This window comes from Corticium candelabrum, chromosome 7, assembly GCF_963422355.1.
Source record: "Corticium candelabrum chromosome 7, ooCorCand1.1, whole genome shotgun sequence".
NCBI classification, from domain to species: Eukaryota; Metazoa; Porifera; class Homoscleromorpha; order Homosclerophorida; family Plakinidae; genus Corticium; species Corticium candelabrum.
In genome coordinates, this window is record NC_085091.1 from 7,048,724 (window position 1) to 7,061,328 (window position 12,605).

Sequence of the window (12,605 nt, forward strand, 5' to 3'; positions counted from 1 at the left end):
ACGCCCTGTCAGGTGAGTCAAAGTCAGTTCCCTTGCTGCTCTTGGTATCCTACACCTACAGCAGCAACACGGCAATGCTTCGAAAAGGCGAGGAGACATTGGTGCGAGTGGAGGAAGCGATGAACAAAATGGTGGTCGTGTCAATAAAAATTGGCGAAAGAACTCTACGAGGAGTTCTTCTCGACTCTGACAGGTTGGTCACACAATTTAGCTACCAGAAGATAGTACATGTCTCTATTTACTGCCTAAAAACGTCAAGTCGCATGCAGGTCGAATGGGAAGGAAACCAGACGAAAACGCGGAAGACGAACCGTATCGATTACTTTCTACAAACAGTGAAAATATCGTAAAAATTTTATAACCGTTTAGTAAAAAGAAGGTATACACAATAGTTGACAGAAACCTCATTCTAGATGAACCGCAGCCATTGCAGTCCCCGATTTGTTCGCGTTTGGAACAGACACTTTTTTGATACTGGGGTCAAGACGTTTCTATACGTGTGCTTGAGCAACGTTTGCACAGTTGAGCATCATGGCTATGGTTAGAAAAAAAATTTCGAGATATTGAAACGGAAACGGTTATATCCTCTTGAAGTTGGGGTTAGGTTAATCTACTAAAAGATCCGTTTTCAAGTATTGTTCTTAGCATTTAGTGTACGTTTGCTTTAATCAATGAAATGCAATTTTTGGCAGAATTTCAAATTACCATGTTGTCTAATGGATGTGCTGACCTTATCACTGATATTGAACTGTACTGAATGAAGGAATTTTAATAAGTAGTGTTGTCTTTATCTTATCTCTAATTTATTAATTAAACCAGAGTTTGCTTTAAATGTACTGTACATTTAAATTTAAATGTAAATTTACAGTGGCATCATAAGACACCGTTGCTAGAGCAACAGTAAAACAAGCAGATAACATAGCAATCACGCATCTCCTAAAATTCTACATCACTGTCTACAAGTGAGAATATTACTTTGCATGGTCTCAAGTATTTGCTTTTTACAAACAATGACGTCTATGAAAATCACGTAAACAAAGGCTATTGGCTTAGTTAATTCACACATACCATCGGAAACCATTTGCTTTACTATTTCGTCAGAACAACTTGAAGTTCTATACCTCTAATTAAGAGCTCTGTAGACAACCCTTAACCAACTTGTTATACAAGACTTGAAGGCAGTATTCCTTGTCGTCTTTTATTTTTTCCCCAATAATTTGCTACATAATCATTACTGCAACAAAGTTATTAAGGAGACAACGACCAACAAATCAGCGTCCGCATGCAGCAACAGGAGCTGTATTTGACTTTGTATTCGTCTGTAGCTGGTGTGGGCGTGCATGTCATATCGTCTTCACTATCCTGGTAACGTGATGATGTGTGAAGACGATCTCGTTTGTTTACTTTGATCCCAGGGACGTCACTACTGAGAGCAAATATTATTATCTCAGAGACCAAAGCAGACCTGGCAGGAAGTAATACTTTGTGAAACTCGATAGAGTCATTCCATATTTTCGTCTACTCATATAACTATTAACCCTGTTGTATAAAACTGCAGTCTAAACTAATATATTTTGACATTTTCAAATTCAAACTGTTAAATGTCCTGATAATTTTTTTAAATCCTAGTCTCTGTGAGTGCTTCTAGCTGTTTTCATTTTCGCCAGTTATTACTCCTTATCTCGTACTTTGCTTTTGTAGGAATTCTTTGATTAGCGATGAAAACGGCGCAACAAGAAATACTTTCTATTCTAGTGCTATAGATAGCAGCGATTACAGTGCAGAACCAGTTGCAACAAAGAATGCCGCAAAAGGTACCACTTGCGGCTTGCATTCAAAAAGTAGAAATACCGGAGCGAAGCAAAAGTCGATTACAAAGCTGCGGAAACAGAAACTTGGGCGACCAAGAAAGGGGAAGATAGCAAAACTGCAAGAAGCACAGAGCAAACGGTTTCGGTCGTACGATAATCATTTCATCAAGCAGACAGAAGGCGGAGGTTTGCCATTCCCTAGCGTGAAGGTGTCCACACAAAATGGTTCAGGAAATCTGCTAAAATCGGCTGATGCAAATGAAATGATAATGAAACCTACGGAAGTGATGCGGTCTGTTCACGGAGATGGAAACCAGCTATTTTTTCATGCAAAAACCAATTCACCATTCCATACCTCTCCAGATATTTCTCATTCTGCTACCTCTCCTCAGATGAAGTCAATGGCAATGGTAGATGTACCTTTGTCGTTAGCAGAAGAGGACTCTAATGTTATTCCTAATTGCCACTACGTTCGACAAGTCGCAAGCCCTCAACGACTCGAAAACGGTGAAGAAACAGAAAAGACTGACCATCCCCAAAGTGAACAATTTACTTCACCGAAAGTGAACATTGAAACAGTAGCAGAGTCATTGTTTGTTGTCACTCCAACAGACAGTTCAGATGGAGAAATATACACCACAGACGTTCAAGTTAGTGTCACTCAGGAGCGTCAAGCATCAAATAGCACACAATTGAAGTCTTTGCAAACAAACATACTGAACTTTTCACATTTCGACGAGCCATTTTTACAACTTGCGATCACGTCTGATCGTTTGCAGAATGAGCACAAAATAAACAGACAAACAATTTCGAAATCAAGAAAATCAAACAAAAAGAGAAAACGTGGAAAGAAGTACGATCTACATTCTCAAAGAAGAAAACAGCGACGTACTCATTCTCACGCTATCACTACAAGTGAAGAAGAGGAAGCTCTGTTCGAAGCTCTCTGGGTCTCGAAACGAGAAGCTAGCACTAAAAAATATGCAAATTGTAGTACAAGGCAAAGGCATCACTCTACTAAAAGTTGTAGAGAAACGGATTGTCAATCATATCGCTTCAGAATCAACGACATTGTTTGGGCCAAGATGGTAGACCGTCCATGGTGGCCTGCAAAAATTTTGTCTTTTGAAAGAGATGACGCACCGCTCAACTATGGTATTTTTAACGTTTCAATTCAATGGTTGGGGAAACATTCAAGCGTAACTGAAGTACTCCCGTCTTCTTTGATTTCACCTTTTGCGGACACTTTTCATCAACATTATCTACCTGGTAAGACTGCCAGCACTTATGTACGGGCCATTCAAGCTGCTTTAGATGATACTGGCTACCGTCCACGCAATTCAATATTGTCACTCGACAACGACTCCGAAATGTGAAAACTCTAAAGTATATACTATAGAGATTAATTATTAGCTAATAGAAGTATTGTAGCAATTAAATATATTTGTTGGTTATACGTATATGATTGTATGGTGAATAGTACTTCATTAGTCTGATGAACCTGTCTATGTGGTATCCTATACTATAATACGCCGAACCCCCGATTCTGTTCGTCTGTCCACGTGTCTGTAACGAGTAACGACACAACGGTGTTCTCGAATCTTCGCCAAACGCGGCAGACAGGTCGAGCTCTCCTGTCCGAGACGAACGGTTGAGTCAGATTTTGCCTACATTCCTACCGATAATCCGAAATAAAACTCTAATGTGCCCTGAAATAGATATACTGGGTTTGTTTATTCAATTAGCCGATTATGCGAATGTGACGTGCATGCACTAGCGCGATGGTGATTAATTAACACTTCTGGTACAGTTCAAGTTAAGCCCGCTTCAGTCACAGTAAGAAATGTTGCTCAGGATTTGCTACAGTGTAGCCATTTTTAGTTCTATTGACAGTAATGAGAAAGTTGACTCTATCATACTGCATATTCCGTCCCGTTACTAACAACATCGCTCCATTCTTCACGGTTTAGCCTTGCCCAAGCCACTCTTTTTTGTGTTGTCTACTCGTTGTCTTTGCCAGTACAGACAAGTAAGGTTTGGAATAAGGAATCAAATTAATAAACTAGCTCAAAAGTGTACTAAATTGTGAATGAGCTAAAGCTAATAAAGTAAATGCTCTTTGCAAAAGTGCAGAAGCAATTTACAGATACAGTGGTTTACACTTCTGAACCCAGTCTGTTTACCAGTGCTGCGGGAGTGCGGGGTTACGGTCTGAGTATGAAAGACTAGTCTCTAAAAGATACATATTACAACAAACGAAGAAACAAAGAACAACAAAATGACAAGTACAAATCATATAGTTTAAATCATCAAAACAGGCAGATGTCATTCTTCTTGGTTTGTACATTTACATTTTATGTCAAAATATTTCATTACTTCACAAAGAAGCAGAACACAGTTACTTCACATTTTCTCTAATGTCTATAGAAAAACTCAACTGTGTATTGGCACAATAACAAATGAAACAGTTAATATCTACACACACACACACACACACACACACACACACACACACACACACACACACACACACACACACACACACACACACACACACACACACACACACACACACACACACACACACACACACACACACACACACACTCACAGATACACACATACTTTTAAACACATAGACACACACACACACACACACACACACACACACACACACACACACACACACACACACACACAGACACACACACACACACACACACACACACACACACACACACACACACACACAAACACACACACACACAAACACACACACAGACACACAGACACACACACAGACACACACACACACACACACACACACACACACACACACACACACACACACACACACACACACACACACACACACACACACACACACACACACACACACACACACACACACACACACACACACACACACACAACTGTACAGGGAACGCAAATGGGCTGTATAATACTTAAGCCAACTTGATGCGTAGCACTATCAACCAAGTTAGAAGACGCATACCACAAACAGGTCCAATAGATGTCGAGAAACCTTCACTAATATTGCAAAGCAGCAATTTTTGTATTTATTTTTCAATAATTGAGATTTAGTATCTCTTTCGAACAAAACGTCACAGTTCTTGCACAAGCGACAGACACAGTGAGTTCAACAAGAGAACGTTTTTCCTTCAGGGGCATTCTCGGTGAGGATACAGCATTGTTCCTCCTCTCTCGTCAGGCTCATAGTAGTTGTATGTAATGACAGGAACGCCTTGAAGATCTTCCACAACCGAAGCCCTTTTCATTGTTACATCAAAGCAACAACGTGTTTGTGTAACCTGCAATAGAAACAAGACCATCATGTCATTTGCCATGTCTCATGTTTCTAATAAGAAACCTCTTCGAAGTATACGCTGAGAGCGCGACCTTTGAAATCGGTTCTCTTGATGTTACAACGGTTACTTTGTTCAAGCTGGAAACATTTCGTTAAAATTAATGCAGCCAAAATATCTAAAACTTTCTGAAGAAGAAGAGACCTGCTTCAATTCACTTTGAATAGGTTGAAAACCTGAAAAGAAAGTGATTTCAGTTATGGCCATATTTGAAGTTTCCGGATTCGTTTGAAGCCATCTGCAAGGCAAGTAAGATGTAGACAGCCGGTGTTGTTTGGAACAGTTCTAGATGCCCTACCTGTTGCAAACCCTTACCAAATACTTGCATGAATCTCTCTGTAATAGACTTTTGGCAAAAACCTGAAAGGCTCTAGTCTTGTCAGGTTTGGGAACATTGTACTTTACACCAACCGCTGCCAAAATGCAACCTTTGCCATTTGCGTTAACATTAACCAGTGTTGGCAGGCTTGGCAGCTAAAAAACAATATGCTGTTAACTATGTGCATGGTTTAGACAATGCATGACTAACTGTGATTGTTTGCACTAGCATAGCATTTGACGAGTCAAGTGATACCGTCTGTGTGGTTTGATTAGCATTTATTGATACCTCCGCAACGACACGCCCATCAGACTTGGTCAATTTAGCGTACTCAGAGAGAGCGTGAAGAGCAACTACTGTGTCCTACAAATAGAAAAAATAATTTTCAATTTAAGACCGAATCTCCATTACCAATTTTCTTTATTCAATACCTGAGTAGACTTGAATCCTCCTCGAAGATTACGTTGTTCGATCAACCAACGGACTATTGGGAAGCTGTAAGCAATGTTTCCTCGATTAGTAAATGCCAATAATGCGTAGGCGGTAGTTTCGACGTCACACGAACGTGTCCGGCAGTAATAAGACCACGGCCGTGTGTTGCGGCATTTTCTTTCATTCGAATACTGCCAGTGAGTGTGATTACCTTCTATAACGGCACATTTTCTAAGAGCCTTGAAAGCATTCTCTGTTTCTTTGTCAGCTCTAGACAGTGTGAAAGCAATTAGAGCGAGATTGTACGGGCTGCTACAGCCCTTGGCTATGCATCTGTTTGATAGATAATCAAGAGCCAATTTGATACTTTCGTCCTATACAGAATGGATTATCTAATTGATGCTGTCTCGTTACTTTGTATACAAAAATTTTGTTAACTTTTGGAGATATTCCTGCTTCCAGTAGAGCTAATGTGACGTAAGCTGTCAGCGAGCAGCGACCACCGCTGCATCCTTGCATTTCTTTGTCTATTGGACTGCAAATAGAAGGAAAGGAGCCATCTGCGTTTTGGTGTTTTTTGACAAATTGAACAGCCTCGTTCTGAACTCTTTCATCGATTGACATTCCAAGTACACCGTCTGCTTGACCGAATGATCTCAATACAAAAGCCGTCAACCTAAAGTTATGCACAAACTATAGACACCAAAATTTCCAGTTTACACATAAATAGAAATACCACATGCTGCCGCAGCGATCTCTGTTTCCAAAAGCGCTGTAGGATCCATCTTCTCGTTGATAGGTCATTTCTCTCTGATATCCTAAATGCATAACAACAGTGATAATGGTTTTCTATCCTAGTTCTTGTGTTTTCTATTGCCTGTTTGCATGAAGCGAAGTGCTTTCTTTCGGGTTGCATTATCGAGTTTGCCGACTGTGTCGAGGTACCGTGCGATGTAGACGGCAGGAGCAAAATTGAGCATGTTCTGTTCTCCACAGCCGGTTGGTAATCGCAGCAAATTTTCCAAACCGTCGATTGTCGATCCCATGTAATTTCCTACACACAACGTTCTTTCAATTTACGTACAAAATTGCTTTTTCTTAATGCCTCCTTTAGTTGACCTGTTATAGAGATAAATGCTCTCTCTGAGTCGGGAACAAACTCGGGTGGTAGTGATGCGTTGAAGACGTATGTGATACGATGATTGTTATCGTCAGAACGAAGTTTAGATGTGGAATTATCATCATCATTATCTAAACGACGACAATTTCTAATTATATACATATGTGTGTGTGTGTGTGTGTGTGTGTGTGTGTGTGTGTGTGTGTGTGTGTGTGTGTGTGTGTGTGTGTGTGTGTATAAATGTATGGTGCACAGGAATAACAATTTACCTTGCAAACACAAAAGTGATGACTGGCTATACTCTTCTTTAACGCCTTCAGGCTACGTAAAGAAAACCTCAGATTTTCTTTTTTTGATTTACTACACAACTTAGTTCCTCACTTCGACAAGTAGGTTTCTTATCAGGCTGTCAGCTCCTAACGTCGATCTGGCTGTTGCTGTTATTGGCAGATGGCCATTTCTCAGCGGCAAAAGAAAATATGATATCACTTCTCCGTTTCCTGGCACAACGTCAAGTGTCCTTGTTCGCTGATTCAACGGAGTTTTGTCTCGCTTTCCTAGCACTAGTCGTGCGTCATTGATATCTACATGTACGTCCACAGAGGCCTGGACAAGTGAATTGTTGTATTGTGTCGTTTCTAAACAACATGCACTTACACTTACGGTTAGCATGGTTTGAAGATAGTTGTAGACGGTGAGCGTAATCTCTACTAGCTCTCCCCTTATGACCGAATAGGGCAGATTGATAGTGACGAAGAATGGCTTGAAGACTGTCAGAGTCGCTGGTCTTGCGATGGACATCGAGTGTAACGGAGATACAGCAAAGGCATCTGCTACCCAAGACGTGATCGTATCGGGAACAACAACTTCTTCATTTAGTGTGCTGTTTCTAAAACATATCTCTGTATATTTACGATTATGTGTACATGAAAAAATAGAATACCTATTTTTTCGGTCAAACCACAACCAAGTTTCAGGAAAGTGTGTTCGCACACGAGACGGACTTACCACATTATCGCTTTCACTACCGGTCTCAATTGTGTTCACAGCAGATGGAGTTGCTAGAGCAGCAACAACGTAATCGGCTGTCATTGGCAACGAAACAGCATTACGCTATTTACAGCCTGTGATTTATATTTTCTTACACCAATTATAACAACAGTTGTAGGTAACGTCAGGCTTAGGTGGAGGATTTGGTTTCTGGCAAGTCTTTGGAGGTTCCGTTTCACGATCAGATAGTTGAATTCCAGATGACTGTTCGTAAACAATACGATAAAACTTTGAAGACAAGCGCAATATTGTTAGAGTACCGTAAAATAGCTGCTTGCTTTGTGATAAGAGCAATATTTCTTGGAGTAGCGCAATGCACTGCAGTTTCGAGGACAGCATCTTTTGGCAGTATCGGTTTGATCCATTGTTTTTGGGTATTGTCCGTAACACACACAAGAACATTCCCAGTACACGTCCCAACCACACACGTATGACTCAACGGGGAATTGCTTGTGCTCATCAAACATGTCTAATTCTTGATACAACTGAAATAAGTGAGCAAATTGCAATTTAGATAAAGCAAGACTTATATGTCGTGCTAGCAGATACAATGACTGCACTAACTTTGGAAGGGGTTAGTTGATTTTTATTCTGTTGAATGTACACGCTTTGATCTACTGCTACCACGCCCACGTATGACATTGGTGGTGCTTTAATCAGCAGATTAGTTTTCTCTCCAGGCTTTACTTGTTTATGCTGGAATTCTAGCGATATCTGCAAATAGGGCGCTCATAAATTACAGAAAAATTAAAAGAAATATTTTAATGTACCGAAGAGTCAGTACTGTGACTCTGAATGACTTCAAACTCAATGCGTGAAGCACCGAGTGTTTTCTGACTAACAATCAAAGTAAACTTGGGAGCCATTGATGACGTGACAACAAATGAGATATAGCAAGTTCTTCTAACTCTACCCATTTTGCACAACTGTTTGTGCCTTTTGCGAGCTTTTCTGTCGCTGTTTGGTGAGCAACGGCCGTTGTCAATAATCTGTCCACCGTCAACAACCTTTAGGCAAAAATGATTTGAAAAAATATCAATTGCGGTATATTTGTTGATTTTACGTAATAATCCGCTACTGCTGCATTAGAAAATGAAGCAGTAATATTTGCTGTTTCACCAATCTGCAAGAAATTTCAAATTATCAAGTTTGTATGTCTGAATTACAGTGAAGTATTTTATGTCAAGTTACCAGCAGTTTCTGTTTCTTGCTAGATAAAACAATTCTTTCTGGAGAATATATTAATCTTCGAAAGCTGTATGCGGTAGGAAACTGACTCGCTTGGTAGGACACTACGGACGCCTACATAAGCATATTTGATTAAAAGATTAGCACCTTGAAATTAAGTCAGAATATATCTTACACGAAAGATGGCTCTCAGCGCGTTGCAAGGCATACAAACAGAGAATGTCGCTATTCCTCTGTGGTCAGTAACTTGGTATTGACTTTGTAATGACCGTGGTCTGGTTGCCATGCACGATGCTTTGTTCTTTGCATACGTGCTGACATCTAGGCTAATATTTGCAGCTTTCGGATTTCCAGACAAAGTTGAAGCAGCAACCTAAAAGTAATGGATCGATTGACTAATAGAAATTTTTAATGATGTACCATATGTTTTTACCTTTACAACTGTAGCATGACAAGCATGGAAACTGTCGTCATCATCAATAATTGTGAGTTGATGGACATTAATTCTGACAGGAACACTGGTCTTTCCTTTGCAATGGACGGTTGTTTGAGACGAGGAATCAGTCACGTTGACATCGATTACTACGTCTCCGTCACAGAAATAATAGTTAGAGCAGACGCGAAGGCACATAGAAGTTGTTCCAGAAATCTGCAATTGATGTAACGCCAATTAATAACGTAAAATAATGAAGGCATCTATTTGCCCCGCATTTTAACAAGTAATGCGGTTGGTTAAACCTTTCTTTATGTCTGTAGTCAGTAGTTGCGTAAATCTTTAGATAAAAAGTATAGATAATCATAACTTTGAATCAATTGCATAACTGAGTTGTCATAAGCGTGTGAGGTAATCGTTTTAACATGACTTCTGTATGCTTGTTGTTTTCTGTAAGAAAGGTGTGAGCTGGAAGTACTGACTACCTTTATCTTTGCAGTTGTACTATTTACTAGGGCTCCACAATTACATTACGTGTTTAACTAATAAACTTCACAATCTGCATGCTAGAGATTAAGGCCGTGTTCACATTTAGTTGACATTCTATTAGCATTAGCATTACCGTAAAGTGAAAATCGATGGTAACTTGAACCCTTGTTCATACACAATTACGCAAGTAGCAAGCGTATTCTTTCTCACGTGGTATGCACATACGAGTTTCGTTTCCGCCATTCGACTACACGCACACATGACATGGCGTTAGATCGTAAAAAGAAGACCCTGGTCATTGCCCTGTTTATGTTATGCTTCTGTCCAAAGAGCTAGTTATTTCACACCTACCGTCCTGTTGGAAGTCAATATTTGGAGGTGTCTACTGCCGACTGCCGTCTGCTCATTGTCAGGTGCCTTTTGCGTGCTGAATTATCGGTTTGGACACGCTATTTAGTCTACAACTAGTGAAAGCCAAGCAGTACGTCTAGGAAGCTGTTTACGTGTGGATGGGTGACTGGCGTAATGTGTAAACAATGGTAAATGGTAAAGTGAAATAAGGATAGGAGGTGACGTAAACTTTATCATTGACATTCACTTTACCATTATGGAAATGACGTAAATGTAGTAGGTGTGAACAGCGTAACGCAAATGCTAATGGATGAAAATGTCAACTACGTATGAACACGGTCTTATGGTTTAAGTGCATTTGTTTATAAGTCATGCCATTTTATTAGAAAAAAAATAAACTGATATGACTCTAATGAGCCCTTATAGTGTATAGATAATCCACATGCTGTTGTAAGTAGCCTCACCTTCTTCAGCTCGATCTCTCTGCGATGGCATCGCCATGCCTTGCGACTAAGCACCGCTGACGCTGATAGAGTTCCCTGAACTCTTTGCCCATACGTATATCTAAGACGTCGATATTAAACATACAAACAAATTTTTTATGCACACAATGGCCACAGAGACTAACTTTGCTGATACCGAAAAGCAGACAGATTTTGGGGAGCAGGAGAGGGCCTCATCAGTAGGAGTGATGGTACATGAGAATTTGGGAAGAACTTAAATAAATGCAATTAAATACTAACATGGGTATAATGTGATGCAAATGTGACTTACCATAGCGCTGAACTTCAAACTCAAAACATGATCGTTGCCCTTTTGGCAAACCCTGTTTTATTTTTTAAAAATAAATTATTATTGTAAATTACCATAGTTATTAAAGAATTTCAATCAGTTACCTCATAGGTAGCACACACTCGATGTGTTCCAAGAACAGGTTCTGATGATATAGGAAACTCGAACTTTGCAACACCTAAAAGGACGATGAAGTAGATATTGGTATGCGTAGCATAGAAAAATGCATTGTGCTGCTATATTTTCGCAAATGGAAATCTGAAACGAACCGTAATCAAGCGTGACATTTGAATAGCGACCCATCATGTACGAGAGGGGATTCTAAAAAATACTGAATTTAACAATTAATAATTTTAGTAGAACATCATACGGTATGGACCTGTAGTGTAACTGAAACAGCTCCAGTAGCAGATTTTGTTTGACGATTAAGAACGACTGCTCTCCCCATTACTAGAATTAGAACGTAGAAATTGACATTGTTTAATCAAATGACATTGCAATTTCTACCTGTTTCTCCCGGTTTGTAAACGGGCTTGTCAGTTTGAATCAAGATGATTTTGGTCTTTCCTTGGACTGTAACTGGTATGCTTTTGTTTTGCGAATTCTCTGTCCCGGTCACTTTGTTGACGAAAATGTAGTAGCTGGTAACTGCAGGATCAGCATTCAGTGGTGTCTACACAAATCGGTAGTAACTGCAAAACATGAAGTTGACAATGATTCAGATTCTAGAGACATACCATCAAAACGAATTTGTTGGACGAACCTAGACAACGACAAATAAATTTACAGTGACTGTCTCTGTGCAGAGCAATTGTTTATTACCTGATTTTATCAATCGTGTGCCTCCATCCACAAGGGTTATCCCAGCAGAATGATGTAGACTTACAGATATCGACTGAGTACTTGAGAGGTTGGTGGCCTCAGTGTGAACGTAGACAACAAACGTCTCGCCTGGTATAAGGTTTCTTGGTGCAGCTACATGACTATAGACACAGATCAGAGCTAGAGGTGACGACTATTGTATAACGTTAGTTAATCTATCGCGTTTTACAAAGAGGGACTCGATGTTTCAGAATATATCTGGTTGACTGCGGCAAACAGGAAAATTGAGAAAACGAAAAATGATTCCTCGTTCATATCGCCTCTCTGAAGTTTGAGTTACGACTACTCTGCAGCGCTAGCTGGTACGTGTTTCTTTGTTCTGAACTAGTGTGACATAAGTCATGTGTTGTCG

At 39.9% G+C, this 12,605-nt stretch overlaps 2 protein-coding genes across 2 annotated transcripts; one reads left to right on the forward strand and one right to left on the reverse strand.

Moving 5' to 3' along the window:
• Nucleotides 1–21: 21 nt before the first annotated feature.
• LOC134182288 (uncharacterized) lies at nt 22–3,311 on the forward strand. The gene is made up of 2 exons (XM_062649684.1): nt 22–193; nt 1,702–3,311. Exons 1-2 carry the CDS (start codon nt 75–77, stop codon nt 3,185–3,187), a joined length of 1,605 nt encoding a protein of 534 aa, XP_062505668.1. The 5' UTR covers nt 22–74; the 3' UTR covers nt 3,188–3,311.
• A 1,563-nt stretch (nt 3,312–4,874) lies between these two features.
• On the reverse strand, nt 4,875–11,819 carry LOC134181796 (ovostatin homolog 2-like). The gene is made up of 28 exons (XM_062649064.1): nt 11,751–11,819; nt 11,641–11,692; nt 11,476–11,549; nt 11,354–11,405; nt 11,208–11,295; nt 11,044–11,143; nt 9,740–9,955; nt 9,482–9,679; nt 9,310–9,420; nt 9,182–9,241; nt 8,889–9,125; nt 8,683–8,832; nt 8,547–8,603; nt 8,214–8,346; nt 8,012–8,153; nt 7,732–7,957; nt 7,450–7,674; nt 7,338–7,389; nt 7,068–7,199; nt 6,826–7,002; nt 6,685–6,766; nt 6,387–6,624; nt 5,948–6,322; nt 5,727–5,879; nt 5,496–5,671; nt 5,342–5,435; nt 5,203–5,277; nt 4,875–5,143 (listed from the first exon to the last, which is right to left on the reverse strand). The coding sequence occupies exons 1-28, from the start codon at nt 11,817–11,819 to the stop codon at nt 4,994–4,996; spliced, it is 3,894 nt and encodes a 1,297-aa protein (XP_062505048.1). The 3' UTR covers nt 4,875–4,993.
• Between the last annotated feature and the right edge of the window lie 786 nt (nt 11,820–12,605).

Bases quoted from the DNA above. Each gene is read 5' to 3' on its own strand.
- LOC134182288 (XM_062649684.1), top strand. From the start codon at position 75: ATGCTTCGAAAAGGCGAGGAGACATTGGTGCGAGTGGAGGAAGCGATG. The intron at 194-1,701 runs GTTGGTCACACA...TTGCTTTTGTAG, and splicing joins GTTCTTCTCGACTCTGACAG to GAATTCTTTGATTAGCGATG.
- LOC134181796 (XM_062649064.1), bottom strand. From the start codon at position 11,819: ATGGGGAGAGCAGTCGTTCTTAATCGTCAAACAAAATCTGCTACTGGA. The intron at 7,958-8,011 runs GTATTCTATTTT...GATATGTTTTAG, and splicing joins TGGTTTGACCGAAAAAATAG to AAACAGCACACTAAATGAAG. The intron at 5,436-5,495 runs GTAGGGCATCTA...CTTGCCTTGCAG, and splicing joins TTGGTAAGGGTTTGCAACAG to ATGGCTTCAAACGAATCCGG.